This window comes from Podarcis muralis, chromosome 1 (assembly GCF_964188315.1).
Source record: "Podarcis muralis chromosome 1, rPodMur119.hap1.1, whole genome shotgun sequence".
In the NCBI taxonomy this organism is placed as follows: domain Eukaryota; kingdom Metazoa; phylum Chordata; class Lepidosauria; order Squamata; family Lacertidae; genus Podarcis; species Podarcis muralis.
The window spans coordinates 129,653,392-129,671,490 of record NC_135655.1 but is presented as its reverse complement, the minus strand read 5'-3'; the positions used below and the strand labels follow the sequence as shown (position 1 = coordinate 129,671,490).

The 18,099-nt window shown below is 46.9% G+C and overlaps 1 protein-coding gene across 10 annotated transcripts in view; it reads right to left on the bottom strand.

The window, feature by feature from the left end:
• Positions 1 to 2,710, bottom strand: part of ADAM23 (ADAM metallopeptidase domain 23) — a 78,873-nt gene extending 76,163 nt beyond the window's left edge. For 3 of the 10 annotated variants that reach the window (XM_028702333.2, XM_028702325.2, XM_077918350.1), the window contains exons 1-2: positions 2,213 to 2,709; positions 613 to 839 (exon numbers count right to left, since the gene is read on the bottom strand). In XM_028702333.2, coding sequence (XP_028558166.2) covers positions 613 to 839; positions 2,213 to 2,426 — 441 coding nt within the window. In that variant the 5' untranslated portion in view covers positions 2,427 to 2,709. Of the gene's footprint in view, positions 1 to 612; positions 840 to 2,212 lie in introns of all 10 variants that reach the window. The other 7 variants (XM_028702316.2, XM_028702363.2, XM_077918351.1 and 4 more) reach the window with 4 other exon arrangements.
• Between the last annotated feature and the right edge of the window lie 15,389 nt (positions 2,711 to 18,099).

The window sequence follows — 18,099 nt, the reverse complement described above, 5'->3', positions numbered from 1 at the left end:
TTTCCTCATCTCCCCCTGCAGACCCCCATGCCTCCAAATCTGCTCCAGAAGGTTAAATGGAACTCCAGAGCAGACTGGGGGGCAGGCGCAGGGGGCTGCAGCGGAGAGGATAGGAAGTCCTGTCACAACCATTGGCATGACATTTGAATCTTGCCCTCTGTACTTTGCTTTAAAAATGGCTTCCTGATTAAGATAAAGAAATTAGATTTGTAATTCTCTGGGGTCCCCTGTGTCTGTGACACAGAAAGATTACATAGTCATTCTACCAACGTGATTCTATTTTTCTCAATCAGGTAAGCTGGATGGAGGGGAAAATATTTTAGGCCTCTAAAGAAACAAGTAAACCGTGGTTTGAACTTCAAGTTTTGTTCTGTGGTAGCAGTAATAATCCTAAATTTGACAAGGGTATTGTTACCTGCAAGGTCTCTTGGTATTTGAACCCTATTTTTGGACTGACGCATCTTTCAGACCCAAGAACTGTGCAGTGAATTCTGAAGCATTACAGTAATGCTGAATAAACATTCTTAAAGTAAGACAATCCCTCAAGAGACATGACTATTTTGAGTCGCAGTACTGTATTGCTTTTATTTATTTTTTTAAAAAACACCTTACCTTATTGTGTTTTTGCTGGTGCCTTGTCCTTGTATCCAAGACATGATAAGGACTTTCAGAGTCTCTATTGAGATAATATACAAGTCTTGAAGGCAATGTGATTTCTTTCTGGAATGCACTGCTTCGACTGTTATTTTTGTAGCTACTGCTGTTAGTCTGTTGAAATGCAGTATCTTCGTCTGCCTGGCTTTTTTCTAGTTCTTCTGCAGTTTCATTCCAATGCAGAGCTGGGGAAGACAGACAAACCTACCATGAATTCACAGAGGAACAGAACACTTTTTGTAATATGTTTTGTATCTTGCTAATTTGCTACAAAAAATATACAGTAACCCTAATGAAACCAATTTATTTGATTAGATTTTATACTTATTTGTACATATAATTCCTTATTTGATTTTATATAGTTTTGCATCATGAAATTCAAAATGCAGGGATCTGAACCCTTGAAACAAGTTCTTTTAAGGACAATCCAGCCATTCATGACCCTATTTCTGCCACTTTTCCACATAAATTTGGCTATGTACAAATCAGTGATTCTACTGCAAGCAACTCAAGCCATGAACCCATGTGTACTGAATGTTAATCAATTCCCTTTACATAAGGGCAACTTTTCACTATTCCTTTAACTTTAGCGATGGACTCCTAAGCACACTTACCAGAGAGAAAGTCTCAATAAGCTCCCGTATAAACATGCTTCATGGGATAAGTAACAACCACATATCTCTTTGCAGACAAAACCCCAGGGTTCTTGAAGAACACCGCAACCCCCCTTCTGTTTGCAAAAGGTAGGTTCCCTCGGATGAGCAGTGCAAGAACGGGCAGTATCCAAAACCCTCATTATCCTGCTTGTCTTGTTCTATTTTGCGTTAAGACCCTGCACAAAAACAGCACCCTTGAAAGCCTGCCAGCAGCGTTTTGCTGCATCAGAGGCTCCCGAAACCATTTCATGCCCATCCTTATAAACCAGTAAGCACCAGTCGCCCTAACACAGTAAATATGCAGGTCTGCCATGTAAATACAATTTCATATTCGCAAAGACAGACAGACACACACACATATATGTGATCTAGACGTGGGGGGGGGGGGGGGGGAGCTACCCGAGGAGGAATCCGGCTGCAGTCACGATCAATTATTCCTACCGAAGACCAGGCAGGATGCCATGGATGGAGGTAAGGAACTGCGTCAAGACCGAAACAAATCTGTGCGGACGGTGCCGAACAAGAACTTCTGGCCGGTTGTCACGAAGACTCAAGCGGGCTCCGCACGGCAAAAATGTGATTTTTCTCCCCCCCCCCCTTTTTTTTCTGGTTCCCCTCCCCAGGTCTGTTATTAACCAGCATTAAAAAGCCAGGGCGGTGGGAGATGCAGACTAAAACAGGCTCCGAGGTTCATTGGCACCACATGCCCACCCCCACCCCCAAAAAGAGAGCCCCCCACCCTCGTTTATTTCTTAGCGCATTGGCACCACACACGAGCGCGCAAAGGAGAGAGCAAACGAAGGGCTGCGCGTGTAACGGAGATCCAGGATCTGCCCAAGCTCCCGCGCACAATACAGGATCCCTCCAGGATCTCCCCCCCCCCCCTTAAAGCGGGCACTCACCGGCGTCCGCAGCGACCCCGCAGATCCTCGGGGACCCTGAGCAGAAAAGCAGGAGCGCCAGAAAGAGGAGGGGGATGGAGCTGGGCAGCCCAGCCGGGCAAAGCAAGGCGGCGGCGGCGGAGCTCGAGAGGCGGCGGCGGCGGCGGCCGGAGAAGGGCGGCTGCTGCTGCTGCTGCTTCTGCCGCCGGAGGGAAGTTCTGCCAGGCGGCTTCATGGCTCATAGCTTCCCCCGGGGTAGGACGGGCGGCGGCGGCGAGGGGGACGCCTCGTCTGGAGGACGGTGTGAGGAAGCGGCCGAGCAGCTCACGGCGGCGACGGCGGCGCCTCTTCCCTCATGGTGCAGGGAGCGAGGAAGAAGAGGAGGGCGGCGGCAGGAAGGCGCGCCAGGGCGCAGCGGCGGCTCTCCCCTCAGGTGGACGCGGCTGCCGCTGCCACTGCCACCGCCGGCACCTGCCACACGCAGGCGCGTCCACACGCAGGCGCGCTCCCTCTCGCCGGCGCGGCAGCCCGCCCGCTCGCCCGCCCGCCCTCAGGCCCCGCGCGCGCCGCCGCGCCGCGTGACGTCGAGAGCCGCCCACCCAGGCCACGTTCTCCTCAGCCCCGCGCGCGAGGCACCTGAGGCGAGGGAGAGAGAGGGCGCGCGCTCGCGCTCGAGGGAAATGGCGGGGCGGGGTTTTTTTGTGAGGGGTGGCGGTGGTGCTTCGGGATCCTTTTCCGTGCCTTGCTTCTGAGCGGCCGCCCAGTTGAGGGAGAGCACCTGAGGTGAACCTCAAAATGGGCCCGCCCTCCCTGTCAGGGAGGAAGGGGTGAATTACGTCAGTGACGAGGAAGGGGGGTCCTCCTGCTGCTGCTGTTCCTGTGGATCCTGCCGCCTGAGGCAGCAGCTTCAGATTGCCTCATGGGTGGGCTGGCGCTAAATAAAGAGCCACATCATTGGGGTCTGCTGCCCCAGTGGATCTTCCTGTCTGAGTGGGCTGCCTCACGAGGAGGGGGGTCCTCCTGCTGCTGCTGTTCCTGTGGATCCTGCCGCCTGAGGCAGCAGCTTCATATTGCCTCATGGGTGGGCAGGCACTAAAGAAAGAGGGCATCATCAGGGCCTGCTGCCCCAGTGGATCTTCCTGTCTGAGTGGGCTGCCTCACGAGGAGGGGGGTCCTCCTACTGCTGCTGTTCCTGTGGATCCTGCCGCCTGAGGCAGCAGCTTCATATTGCCTCATGGGTGGGCTGGCACTAAAGAAAGAGGGCATCATCAGGGCCTGCTGCCCCAGTGGATCTTCCTGTCTGAGTGGGCTGCCTCACGAGGAGGGGGGTCCTCCTGCTGCTGTTGTTCCTGTGGATCCTGCTGCCTGAGGCAGCAGCTTCAGATTGCCTCATGGGTGGGCCGGCCCTAAATAAAGAGCCGCATCATCAGGGTCTGCTGCCCTTGTGGATCCTGCCGCCTGAGTGGGCTGCCTCACCTTGCCTCATGGCTGGGCCGGCCCCAAATAAAGAGCCACATCATCGGGGTCTGCTGCCCCTGTGGATCCTGCTGCCTGAGTGGGCTGCCTCGCTTTGCCTCATGGCTGGGCTGGCCCCAAATAAAGAGCTACATCATCGGGGTCTGCTGCTCCTGTGGATGCTGGTACCCAAGGTGGTGGCCTCGCTTTGCCTCATGGATGGGCCAGCCCTGAATAAAGAGCTTCATCATGGGGACCTGCTGCTTCTGTGGATCCTGCTGCCCATGTGGGCTGCCTCACCTTGCCTCATGGGTGGGCCGGCCCCAAATAAAGAGCCACATCATTGGGGTCTGCTGCCCCTGTGGATCCTGCTGCCTGAGTGGGCTGCCTCACCTTGCCTCATGGCTGGGCTGGCCCCAAATAAAGAGCTACATCATCGGGGTCTGCTGCTCCTGTGGATGCTGGTACCCAAGGTGGTGGCCTCATTTTGCCTCATGGACGGGCCAGCCCTGAATAAAGAGCTACATCGGGATCTGCTGCCCCTGTGGATCCTGCCACCCGAGGCAGCCGCCTCACCTTGCCTCATGGGTGGGCCTCCCTGTGAGAGAGGGAGGAGGGGAAGAGAGAGAGAGATGCTGGTATGTACTGAACTCCAAAGCTACAGCAGCGCCCTGCAAAATACAGGCAAGCAGGGCGCATGAGCTTCCTCCCTTCCCAATAATGGAACAGAGGTAGCCAGCAGGTGCCGTGATGCAGCATCTAGGCCTCAGAGAGAGGCGGGGGAGCGCGAGAGCAATTGCAGAGGGGGGGGGGTTGTTAGGCACCAAAATCCTGCATGCGGGATTTCCCCCGCTCTCTCGTGCCTATGCAATTCCTGCCCTTCTCCCTTCCCCCTTGAGATTTGCTGCAGAGACAAGCAAATGAAGAAGAAAGGGAAGAGTATTAGCTGACATGTCCCCGGATCCCATGGAAAACACCACAGATTTCTTTGCTTACCAGCTCTTTTTATTTAAAGTTGGCTTCAAACCTCTAATTGTGTAGGTGTATGTATGTATACATATACACACAAAAATATTCGTATCTCTTTCCTCTCACCTTCCTTTCACCCAGTTTCTCTGGCACTGGTTTATAAATGCTGCTATGTAGAAATGATGAGAAAGTTGCACCAGCAGGAGGAATGGATATGTGCTGTTAGTAAAAAGAGAGGGAGTTGAACTGCAGGGAGGGACAGACACTTTCCTATGTATTAATTTGTATAATGCCCTCTATGCACATGGTGCTTTGCAAAAAACAGATATGAGAGGTACTATACCCCTCTTTGCTATCTGAAATAGACCCAGGGAAAAGAGAGAGAATGGGGGAAGGGGAAGAATGTGTGGCTATTTCAATTTGGCTTAGAGTAAATTATAGGGACTAGAGGGATTACCCAAAAGCTTTCCAGAAAAAGAATGACGCTGGTAAGACTGTAAAATATTGTGTAGGGAGTAGAAACAATTTATTCTAGAGTACTGGTCAACATACTGGTTCCACTCCCAGTGTAAAAGGTGCAGAAAAGTTCCCTGGGTGAAGCTGTAAGCCATGGGATCTTTTGGAGGACGAATGAGATACAAATCAATGAAAAATAAGAGTTAAGTTAGATGGAAAGGACTCTTGAACATCTTTTCTCATATTGCTGTTGCTGTAGGAGAAGCGGCATCTGCTGAAATTCTATGCAATTAGAAAAGATGAGGGAGCAAAGTGCTTTATAATACTTAGATCACTTCTAGACAACCTACTTATTAAGCATTCCATTCTGTTTTGTTTGCACAAAGTTTACAGGGACATTAGACCAAATCAGCTGTGTTCACACTCCTGCTTGCTGGTCACTTGCTTTGTTTCCAGTGCTGGGTTTTTAATCTGTGTTGACATGACATTAGGCAAAATGCATATGTATCCTGTACTTGGGAAAATCCCAGCTTGGAAGAAAGGCAGGATATAAATACAATAAATAAATAAATAACAATACTTTGTTTAGAAGATGCTACCATTTGATGTGTTGTTTCTCAAACCAGCTTCACACCAAATGGAGTCCTTATGCCATTCCTAATTTGGCTCTAGCCAAGGTATGAACACCTTGCATGGGGTAAAACTATCCCTTACCAGACAGTGCCCCCTGGTTGTGTACAAAGCTAGTGGAAAGAGCTATGAAATGTGGGGGGAACTCCTTTACTTCACTCTAATGTAGTAATCTCCTTCATGGATGGCAGAAAGTGAGGAGGAATTAAAGAACCTCTTAATGAGGGTGAAAGAGGAGAGCACAAAATATGGTCTCAACATCAAAAAAACTAAGATCATGGTGACCGGTCCCATCACCTCCTGGCAAATAGAAGGGGAAGAAATGGAGGCAGTGAGAGATTTTGCTTTCTTGGGCTTCATGATCACTGCAGATGGTGACAGCAGCCACGAAATTAAAAGACGCCTGCTTCTTGGGAGAAAAGCAATGACAAACCTAGACAACATCTTAAAAAGCAGAGACATCACCTTGCCGACAAAGGTCTGTATAGTTAAAGCTATGGTTTTCCCAGTAGTGATGAATGGAAGTGAGAGCTGGACCATAAAGAAGGCCGATCGCCAAAGAATTGATGCTTTTGAATTATGGTGCTGGAGAAGACTCTTGAGAGTCCCATGGATTGCAAGAAGATCAAACCAATCCATTCATAAGGAATTCATCTCTGAGTGCTCACTGGAAGGGCAGATCCTGAAGCTGAGGCTGCAATACTTTGGCCACCTCATGAGAAGAGAAGACTCCCTGGAAAAGACCCTAATGTTGGGAAAGATTGAGGACAGAAAGAGAAGGGGACGACAGAGGACAAGATGGTTGGACAGTGTTATCGAAGCTACCAGCATGAGTTTGACCAAACTGCGGGAGGCAGTGGAAGACAGAAGTGCCTGGCGTGCTCTAGTCCATGGGGTCACAAAGAGGCGGACACGACTAAACGACTAAACAACAACAAAGGTGGTAATGCGAACATAAGCTATGTATTGAGCCAGGGCCGTCTTAAGCATATCCGGCACCATGGTGCAAAGCTCCCTCTGGTGCCCCCCCCATTTTCCCAGAGTTTTTTAGGGAGGACAGTGCTGCCAGTGGGGCTGAAGGAGGCGGGCAGCAGCTGGAGGATGGCTCCCCCGGCGGGGAAGAGGCGGAGGCTGGACGCGGCGCCTCCCGGCTCAGCTGGTGGCTTCGTGCAGATGGGAGATGAAGGCTCCGGGTGCGACGCTGCTTTGGCATGGCAGAGGCGGGCAAGAGTGGCGAGCTGATGCCGGGAGGTCCAGCCTCCGCCTCTTCCCTAGCGCCCTCCAGAACTTGGTGCCCCACACCACTAGCCTCTATGGGTAAGATGCCCCTGTATTGAGCATTTGTTTGCAGGGAGGTTAGACAATATTACATCAAGCAAATGTTTCCTTGTCACAAAATGTCCAATGGGGGATTGTTGTGGAGCAACTCCAGATCACCCTGCATTTGCTGGTATGTGATTGAATCCCACCCCAAAATAGTAACAGCCTGGAAGTGCCCTTAGTGTTCATTCTTCCTACAAACTGCACAGGTAGGCGAGGATGCTCCCTGTTTACAGACAGGGAAACTGAAGAGCAGAATGTATACCTTGCCCAGCATTGCACAACGAATCTATGACAGGTGGATCTTGAACCCAAAGAGATCCAGGTTTCCCTCTTTCTGAAGACTGAACCACAGAACAGATGAAAGCTGTGGAATTCTTGTGCCTTTCATTCCCACACTAAACACCAGCCTTTACTGACACAATTAATGACTAGCACATTTCCAAAATTCCACACAGCTTGGTAATCTTGCATGAAATTAGTTTAAAGATTATATTAATCAGTATGTAACAGGAGGGGGTGGGAAAAAGAGAGAAGGTCATATGCAGGCATACAAAACCATGTGTCCCATCTTCACCCCTCACCCCACCTTTGTGTTAGACTTCCAATATACTCAATTGCAATTTCTTTCCACTTCTATTACTTTCTTTCGCACACCTTTAACCTAATTTCATGCTTCTTTTTCTATTACACATTGTTATTCATCTTATTTAGTATTTCAGTATTTAAAACTGAACTTGTTTATTCTAATAGTTCTGATTTTTCAATATGGTTTTGCAAGTATCCTTTAAACACCTTCCAGTCCCTGTCTATCTTCTCTTTTGAGATCCTTCCAATTTCTCCCATTGTTTTGGATATATTGTAATACTCCAATAATTTGGCAAGCCACTCTGTTTTTGTCGGTTTAATACCACTTTTCCAATTTTTCGCAATCAATAGCCTTGCGGCTACTGTTGCGTATAAATATAATGTCTTCTTTCTTTAGACTTCCTGGTACTATTCCCAATAAAAAAAACCTTCTGGTGTTTTCCTAAATAAATATCTGAACATTTTTTTCATTTCGTTATATATTGTTTCCCAAAATTGTTTGATGTTTAAACAATTCCACCATATATGCATCATATATGCATTCCAGTGTTGCATCGCCAGCAGACATCACTACAATTTTTATTCATTTTTGCTATTCTTTCAGGTGTTAAATACCATCTATGTTGTATTTTGAGGTAATTTTCTTTCAATATATAACACATAGAGAATTTCATATCTTCTTTCCACAATTTTTCCCATTGTTCAAACATAATATTCTTCCCAATATCTTGCACCCATTTAATCATGGATGCTTTAACCAGTTCATCCTTTGTTTCCCACTCTAAGATCGGATTATACAGTTTAAATATATTTTTTGATTTTTCTTGTATTAAGTATTTATCAAATTTTGATATTTCTTTTTCAAATCCTAACTTTTTGTCTTTCGCTAATCTATACTTAATTTGAATATATTGGAACCAGTCACTAATATGAGCTTTGATTTCTGTATAATCCTTTAATTCCAATTCTCCGTTTTCTTCCTTTAATACAATTTTATAAGTAGCCCAATTTTCTTTCATATTACATTTTTTCACTGCGACAATTTCTGCCGGCGATGGGAAAAGGAATTATCTGTGGGATTGAGTGTAGGTATATTTGAACATTTTTCAGGATTGTACGGAATGTATGTTTGTATGCTTGTATATTCGCAATATGTGTGTATTAATGCTGAATTATTTTAATAATAAAAACTTTTCAAAACAAAAAAACAAAGCCATGTGTCTACTGGTATATGTTACAGTATTCTACCTTTGGAGTTCCCTTCATACTTACTGGCATGAATTGCATCCAACTGCATTTCCAAGTGATACCTCCTTGTACAGTTTGCTCATGCTCGAGATCTGGGCTAATCACCTTGTTTTAAGTCAAGAATGACCAGTGGCCCTGGAGGCAAGGAGCCACGTGTCCTTGTAGCGTATGGCTTGGTTTGATTAGTGGAGTAACCATTAGCTGTGTGATCAGCTAGGTCCTACTTCCTGTACACACATAACATCCACATTTTACAGATGGAGCTGAAGGTGATCCTGCCTTTTGGGCAAAGAGTTGGACTAGATATCCCTTTGTTCTGCTTCTTCTTTGTGCTAGGAGGCCTTTGGGAGAATATTGCTGGACCGTGCTGGATTCAAGCTGTATGCAGCTATTCCAGTCGTCATTGCTATGCAGAAAATCTTCAAAGCATGTGGCACAAATATCTCCTAAAGGCTCACGAGCCAGAAATAAAAGCACCCCAAAACTTTGGTTATGGAAACAAGTATTTCATTAGTGTGTGTTTACATGTGAGATGAGTTATATGCCACAAATATGAATCTGCTCAGCAGACCTCAACAGGTATGGCTCCATCAAAGGAGCTAACTGAGCGCAGGAATGTTAACTGTCAGTTCCATATAGTTCCTTTGAAGTATTCCTCAGTCTTCGTACAGCAGCCCAGCTCATTCTCAGAAACAGCTACCAATGTAATGAATATTTTAAAAGATAAATTTAGCTTCAAAGAAACACTGCAAGCAACCTCTTTTTGTGCTCATTCTATTGCTACAGATATCAGGAAACATGTAGGTACCGCCTCCTTTGGAGAGAAAAAATAGAGTAAACACTTCTATAGCATCTGAAAATAGATATTCCTGGCTCGGGGTGGATTTCATTATATGGGTGGCATAATAATTCTCTACTATCCTCACAGGGCCATCCAGCAAAACTTTTTATAAGTAGTACATCGGCTTTCCCGGTTTGGCCAACAAGATAATACTGTAAGCCCCTTGAACGCCCAATATGGTTTGCTTGTAAAACATTTCAAGGATATATAGGGAAAAAATGCTTGCATCCATTATGATTTGGAGTCTGCTTTGTTGGTACATTTTAGTGACTGCATCCTGAGCATTGTCTAGTCCTGTGTTTGGGATGTTTGTTTATAATGAGGAATGTGGACAAGACGTTTAGACAAGTGTAGCCTACCACATGCCTGCTTGATCCCTGCCCCTCCTGGCTCATAAAATCAAACATCAAAGATATAATTGGCTGAGCCTGGGAAGTGATAATATCTCTCTGCAAAAAGGGATGGTGCCTGCCAACCATCTTAAAGGTAAAGGTACCCCTGCCCGTACGGGCCAGTCGTGTCCGACTCTAGGGTTGTGCGCTCATCTCACTTAAGAGGCCGGGGGCCAGCGCTGTCCGCAGACACTTCCGGGTCACGTGGCCAGCGTGACGAAGCTGCTCTGGCGAGCCAGCACCAGCGCAGCACACAGAAACGCCATTTACCTTCCCGCTATAAAGCGGTACCTATTTATCTACTTGCACTTAGGGGTGCTTTCGAACTGCTAGGTGGGCAGGAGCTGGGACTGAAAGACGGGAGCTCACCCTGCCGCGGGGATTCGAACCACTGACCATACGATCGGCAAGTCCTAGGCACTGAGGTTTTACCCACAGCACCACCCGCGTCCCTTAACCATCTTAAAAGAAGCAGTCAAAAAGCCATTCCCAGAGATTATGCCCTTTATAGATAACCATGCTTAAGCAGCTGGTTACTGGATAATTCCTGATTCTCTTGTATGCTCATTTTCTGAATTTATTCTGGTTTGGGGTCAGGATTTGGCAGTAAAACAGCTTTGGTTCCCCTGGCGGATGACTTACAATGGGAGAATGACGTTCTAGATAAGAGATAATGAGTTCTCAAGGTGCCAGACTGCTTTATTATGCCCACCATGTTTCAGAATGAAGAAATTCCTTCAACAAGGCCAACACTTCTCACCAGTAACTGGAAATATAAAATTCTGTAGCTTTGTCGTTTGCTGGATTCACTGGTAAGAAGTGTTGCCCCCGATGAGGGAACTTCTTAATTCTGAAATGCTTCAAGCACATTAATTTTGGGGGCACTTTGCAAACTTGTTCTCTGTTTGGCTTTTTCTGCATCCAGTGCAATCCCCCCTTTTTTGGTGGTGAGTAGGCTTTCAATACCATGTGACGCAGCTATCTGGGATGGGGATTAAGTGCATTTTATTCCTTTCCTGTCTCAGTGGCTTTTCCCAGAAGGTAGTGCTATCCAACTTCTACTGTGCCCTGACCGGTTAGCTATATGATATTCTGCATCTTTGTTTCTGTCCTCCATGCTGTTTAAAATCTATATGGCATTTTAGGTGTGATGACATTTGTTATGTACTGAGCTGAATAGGATCCAAAATGCAGCAGTCTGATTGGTCCTAGAACAATAGGATTCAGAATGCAGCTGTGCTGGTCCCGAGGGCTAACCGAGAGGCGAGGTCCGAGTCCAGTCCGAGGTCGAAGGTGCAGTATGGAGGCAGTCCATAAAAGTTGAAGCTGGATGCAGGGTGGGTATTCGGGTGGGGTCAGAAGCTCTGGCAGAAGAGCAGGACAGGGTGCAGGCAGGAACAGGCTAGCAACAACATTGCTCCCGCAACCTGGGACTGGGGCTGGCTGGCTTTTATCTGCCCCGAGGCACAGGGCGGCCCCAGTCCACAGGTGACTCGCCTCTCCTGGCCTGGAGGCGAGCACTCCTCCTGCGGGAACTTAGTTCCCTCCGCCTCTCTGCCCTGAGCCTCTGCAGCTCAGGAGAAGCTGGAGGGTTACTGGACCCAGAGGCAACCTCAGCTTCCCCTGACGGGGTTGAGAGTGGAGCACCTGCAGGCAATGGGTCCTCCACCCCCTCAGGAGCCAGAGCAGACTCAGCTGGTGTCTGCACCTGATGATCCAGAACAGGTGAGGACCCTTCAGGCTCATGCCCCAGCCCCGGCTCAGCTGGTTCTGGAGGCGGGGAATCCTGTGCAGGCTGGGATTCCTCAGGTTCAGCATCCGAATCCGAATCCCAGGCCATCACAGCAGCAGTCTGATTGGTCCTAGAACAATAGGATTCAGATTGCAGCAGTCTGATTGGTCCTAGAAAAATAGGATCCAGAATGCAGCAGTCTGATTGGTCCACAGGAGCCGCCCAATCCAGCTCCAGGTGGAAGTGAATCCGCAACCTGATTGGCCTACAGGAGAATCCCAGAATTAGCCAATCACGTGGGGCCCATTGTGTAAATAATGTATATAAAGCAGACATTCTGGGGGAACTTCCATTTCCCCCTCACCGCTATGAGCTGAATAAAGAGCATGAAATCCACTCTCGACTCCGAGTATATTTCATTAACACCCAAGACTACTGCTCTTTTTGTGTGTACTATGATTGGAATTGAACTAGATGGTTGACAGTGAGCTACAGCTCAATCCTGAGAAGGCAGAGATGCTGATGGCAGGTGCTTGGACTTTGTCTGTTTTGGTTGGAGCTGCAATCTCCCTGAGGGAGCAGCTTTACACTCTGGGGCTGCTATTCAATCCAGGCCTATATTTGGAAGCCCAAGTGACTTTGGTAGCACGTCACATCTCCCAGCTGCTAAAGCTGGTACACCAGCTGCATCCTCTCTTAGACAAAGATTGTTTGGCCAGAGTTAGGCATGCTGTAGTAATGTTTCCTTCCAGAAACATTACTGTGTGAGGGTGCCCTTCAAGAGCCCTTGTTTTGGAAACTTAGGTTAGTACAAAATCCAGCAGCAAAACTGCTTACTGGAACTGTAAGGCATCTTGTAAATCGTAAAAAACAACTTTACTGTCTTCTGGTCTGTTTCCAGATCTAGGTCAAGGTTCCACTTTTAATCTTTGAAGCCCCAAATAGCTTGGGACTAAAGTATCGCAAAGATAGTCACAAAGATAAAGTATCACGAAGATACATATTCTCCCACTTTAAGGTTGCCACGTGTCCTATTTTACACTGGATGGTGCAGTATTTGAAGCGTTGTCTGGGATGGTGACCAGCTTCTCTGTCCAGTTAAATCAGCCAGGATTACTTCCTTTGATGAAGATCCCAAAAAACATAACAAAAAACACTCCAGCTCTACCTAAGGCACATCTTTTGCATCTCCAGATAAGCAACAGTCAACCCATCTGTATCAGAGGACCAAGAAGAACTAATGGACAAGGTGTTTGGGATATCAAGGAGGCAATGGAACGGGAGATGGGGAATAAACCAAGCCTTCACAAAACAAATTGTTTGCTTGATCATCTCCAGGCTAACCCATCAATTCATGGTTTGTTAAACAAACCATGGGTTAGCAAGCATCGGAAATTCTTCTGGCAGAAGCATTTTGCATGAACTGTAGTTTCCAAACATCTTTAAAGTGCAGCCCCACATGCTCTGAATGTGAGCATATTATCGGTACTATATAATCTAACTTGGTATGACTAAGGCTGGTGTGACTGACCAGTTCCAGGAAAGGATGCAGCTGGCACACAGATGTAGCCTCAACAGCCCCCCGTTGAGTAAAGACAGATCCTGGAGCACTTCCAAATTGAAAACGTAGTCTTGAAAACTGAGTGCAGCCCCATCCAAAACAGGTTGTACTTCCAATCTCAGGTGAGCATTTCCACTAACCAATAGTTCTTCTGCCTTGTCTAGATTAAGCCACAGTTTGTTATCCTACATCCCAAATTCCTAAGGCAGGAGAGGTGTTGCAGTCTAGAAAGCAGGCCTTAAAAACTGGCATTGCATTAATCTGGGGAGTTTGCAGCTACTGTGGCAGTATCTGACAAAACCTCAGACATGTCACCGCCAGCACTTATCATATATAAACATTTGGAAGGCCACCAAGCGACATGCTTTATCCATTACTCAGAGGTTGTCCCCTAACATAAGTTTTTTGTGTGTTTTTGTAAACATATTTAGGAAGAATTTTCCTGGAAATGAGGCATATTGTGTTTATTTACCAATATATCTGATTTACCGACAAGTAAATTTATCCAGGCGAAGAAACTACTCTTAGCTGAACATGTACTGATTAGCCCAACGTGGACAGATCCAGACCTCAAGTTTAATTAGTGAAAGGTCAGATGGGATGTTTATCCGGATGTCCTCCCAAAGACAGGCACGAGGGGTTATATAACTTGTTTACCAGTGTCTAGGAAGATAACCAGAAAACCCATTCTCCAGAAATGTTGTTTATTAGAGAAGTGGACATAAACAAATACAGATGACTAGGCCTACGCTGGGTGAGCAAACCCTACCACACAACCAAGGACCCTTCTTCTTCTGCCCACTCACTGATCTTCTGGAGCAGCAGAGATTTAGTCTGCTCCATCTTTTCCATGACAGCCCTTCAGATGTTTGAAGACCACTGTCACATCTCCCAGTCTTTGTGAAGAGGGTTTCCGTCAAGACCGCTTTATATATTGGCTTTTAAAACCAGGAATAATTAAACAAAATTCCTTGGAGAAGCTCTTGGCATACAACAGACACACAGTGAGGGGTTTCTGCTTTTGGCAGTACAACACAAGTTACCATCCATGCACTGGCTGCTCTCCAGAGTATTCAAACCATGACCAGTATGAACATACTGGTCAGCTAGGCTACCTGGAATGCTCAGCACCATAATTCCCAGAGTAGAATGGGGACAGGAACTGGTGCAGTTTCTTCCTTAGCGACCATTGGTTGAATGGCTCTGAAGTCATACAGAAGCTGGGAAGGCTATAGCTGTTGAGGGTAGCTTTGGGTCAAAGAAAGAAGAGGCAAAGAGAGCAGAGGGCCTAGTGAAGGGAAAGAGACACAAAGTTGAAGGAAGTGGCCGCTAGAGTCTGTGGCCCAAGAACTTCCTGGAGCCTCTGGCCTAATTACATGCAGCTGGCAAGAAGAGAGAGCATGTGGAGGGGTGCCAGAGAGGGAAGGGGTACATGACCCACTTTGAGCTCTGCTTCCACCTACCACTTGACTGCAGTCCCACCCACCAGCAGCAGCCGGTAGCCCTTAACAGATTATTCCCAAGGGAATACAGCCCATGGTCACCCTGCCTGAATTCCTTTATCTACTTACCTGGGAGTAAGTCCCATTGAACTCAGTGGACTTACTTCCAAGTACACAGGTATTGGATTGCATTGTGAGTGACTTATCAGTACAGAGGTTTCACATCTCTGAACCTAACATTCTAGTTATCGCACCATATGGCCAGTATGTAGATAGTAAAACTCTGAATATGCTGCTTCAGTAATCTACAGATTCCACATAATCTTTCGCATAGGATCTCCCAAGAAATCTTATCTATATAAAAAAAACTTCCTGCCAATAGGTTGGAGTTTCTTTAAAGATCATATCCAAATTCTGACAGGCTGATTCATCGGTTCCAGTCAGGTGGGAAGAAAGAGGAATGCCCATTAAATATTTACACTCAACTGGGGCGAAATGGAAGTTCTCCATTTAATGGTAATGAGCTTTTGCGTCCTGCAGGAATTGGGATCAATAAGCTTTCCTGTTGCTTTAGAAGACAGAGGTCAAAATAAGCAGATAAAAGACCTGCTCTTTAAAAATTAAACAAAAAAACCCCCCTCCCATTTGTGACTATTCTGATCAAGAACCCCCTGTCACTTTTCTTGTTTTAAAGGTTTAATGCTTAACTTGTATCCTAAACGTAAAAGTTTGGGAAAGTGGGCAGCCTTAAAATTGTAGCCGCCACCTGCTGGTGGGAAACTGCCAGGAGAATGGACCGTATAGGATGGACTGAATCTGCAATGCTGGGTAGGGTTTGTTTTTATTTGCACGTTTAGAAGCAGAGCTGATGTTGTTAAATACGGGAAAAATACAAGAAATTGGATTGCAAGAATGATGCTTGTAATAGCTGCAGTTGTGCCTCAAATCTCAGTGGAAGATGCTGTATGTCCTTGCAGGCACTGCCTGTCTTAACCTTGAAGGGAATGTTCAAGGTGTCAAAGGCGGTTTATTTATTTAAAGAATTCAGACCCTCCATGTCTCAAAGTGGCTTATGGGGAATGCGACATCCATATGTGAGAGCTACAGAGGAATTGTGATCTGGGCAATGTCACACCAAAGACATGTTTTGGCCTACTATCTTGATTCAAAATGGCGGCCATCAATGTACTCCTCTCCCCCCCCCCCCCCCACTTCAGGAACCCTCATGCCAATTTGACAGTGGTATCTTAAGAGGCAGGTAGACCTATACCCCACCCCCAAAAAAAACAGACAAAGTCACACCAACGTGATATTTTGGCCTACTATCTTGATTCAAATGCTGGTGGTGGCACAATGACAATGAAAACTGCCATGCCACATTGGAAGCCCTCACACGAAGTCTGTTGATGATCTCTCAGGAGGCATCCAAACATATAACAGAACAAGCAAACAAACAGACAGACAAACCAATTCCCAAAATATATAGTAGATCTTGTTCTTATGTCTCAGTGTGTTACATCACATATACTGCCAATGTATTCATTGAGGTTCGAGGTTCCCAGAGCGAGGGGTCTTAAACCAGGAGATTTAGCACAGGCATAGGCAAACTTGGCCCTCCAGATGTTTTGGGACCAAAACTCCCATGATCCCTAGCTAACATGACCAGTGGCCAGGGATGATGGGAGTTGTAGTCCCAAAACATCTGGAGGGCCGAGTTTGCCTATGCCTGGTTTAGCAGAATAAATTGTAACCCATAGACCTAGGAACCTGATCAATGGTTCTAATATAATTGGTGTTATATAAATAGCCTCAGAAACGCTATCCTTACCTGCACTTGTCCATCGACCTTGTTTTGTGCTGCATAGTGCTTTCTTTTTTGCTTCCTTCCTGTGATAAATATACCCCATGGAAGTGGAAGAAGTTTCTGAGCTGCCGCTCCGTGCTCTATTAGTCTGACGACTTCAGCTGCAGCGGCAGCAATTTTCTTGTGCTACCTAAGACTTGCTCAGCTAGACGAGGAGAAGAGGCAATTTCTACTAACCTATAACTAAAGGAAGGATAATCTCTCTAAAGATGTAAGAATGTCACTGCGCAGCCCTCGCTGGGGGATTTGCAGCGCTTTATCACAATCCTGGATTTGCATGAAGTCAGGGTGGGGAGAGGGGAGCAAACTTGAAGGAGGCTTGTGCAACAGCAGTAGCCATGGAACAGAAACGGGAAGGGAGACACACAGAGAGGGGAAAAGGGGTGGTTTAAACTTTAAAGCAGTGGCAGAGGTTTGAGCAAAGTGGGGGTGGAGGTATGCTGAGTGGCAAAAAGTAGTGATTTAAAACAGTGGGTGGCGCTGTGGGTTAAACCACAGAGCCTAGGACTTGCCAATCAGAAGGTCTTGAATCCCCGCGACGGGGTGAGCTCCCATTGCTCGGTCCCTGCTCCTGCCAACCTAGCAGTTTGAAAGCACATCAAAGTGCAAGTAGATAAATAGGTACCGCTCTGGCGGGAAGGTAAACGGTGTTTCCGTGCGCTGCTCTGGTTCGCCAGAAGCGGCTTAGTCATGCTGGCCACATGACCCGGAAGCTGTACACCGGCTCCCTCGGCCAATAAAGCGAGATGAGCGCCGCAACCCCAGAGTCGGCCACAACTGGACCTAATGGTCAGGGATCCCTTTACCTTTACCTAAAACAGTGGCAGAAGTTTGCGTGCCAGTGGGGATTGCACAATAGAAGGGGGAGGCATGGACATTGGGGTGAAGTTGAAATGGGGGTGCAAAGCAGGGCTGCTGAATAGAAGAGAGGTGGCTTCAGAAATGGGTTTGGAACATGGGGTGGGAACAGAAAGCTCAGTCTATGGGGTTAATGTGCAGAAAATGGCGGGAGGCTGGAGAATGGAGTGAGCAGGAGTACAGACCCTAGTAATATTACATAAACCTGGTTTTTTTGGGGGGGGGGCTGTGGAATCTAGCTGTGGACACTTGCTCTTACACTGCTTCAGAAAAAGCTTAAAGTTTTCTGGCTACAGTCTGTAAACGGGCTCTAACAAAACCCTATGGGTGAGAAAGCAAAGCTAATTTCCCACCTCTCCTTTTCAACCCTGGCGTTGCAGAACAGTTACATGATCCTTGGCCACTTACACAGTTGTCTGAGATGTTCTGCTTTCGCTTTCGCTGAGAACAACACGCTCCCCTAGCATTTCTTGTTCAGCAGATCGCAAATTACTAACTCATCAGAAGATAAGATATGTGCGTGGCATTCGGTCAGATGCAGCCTGTCCCCTG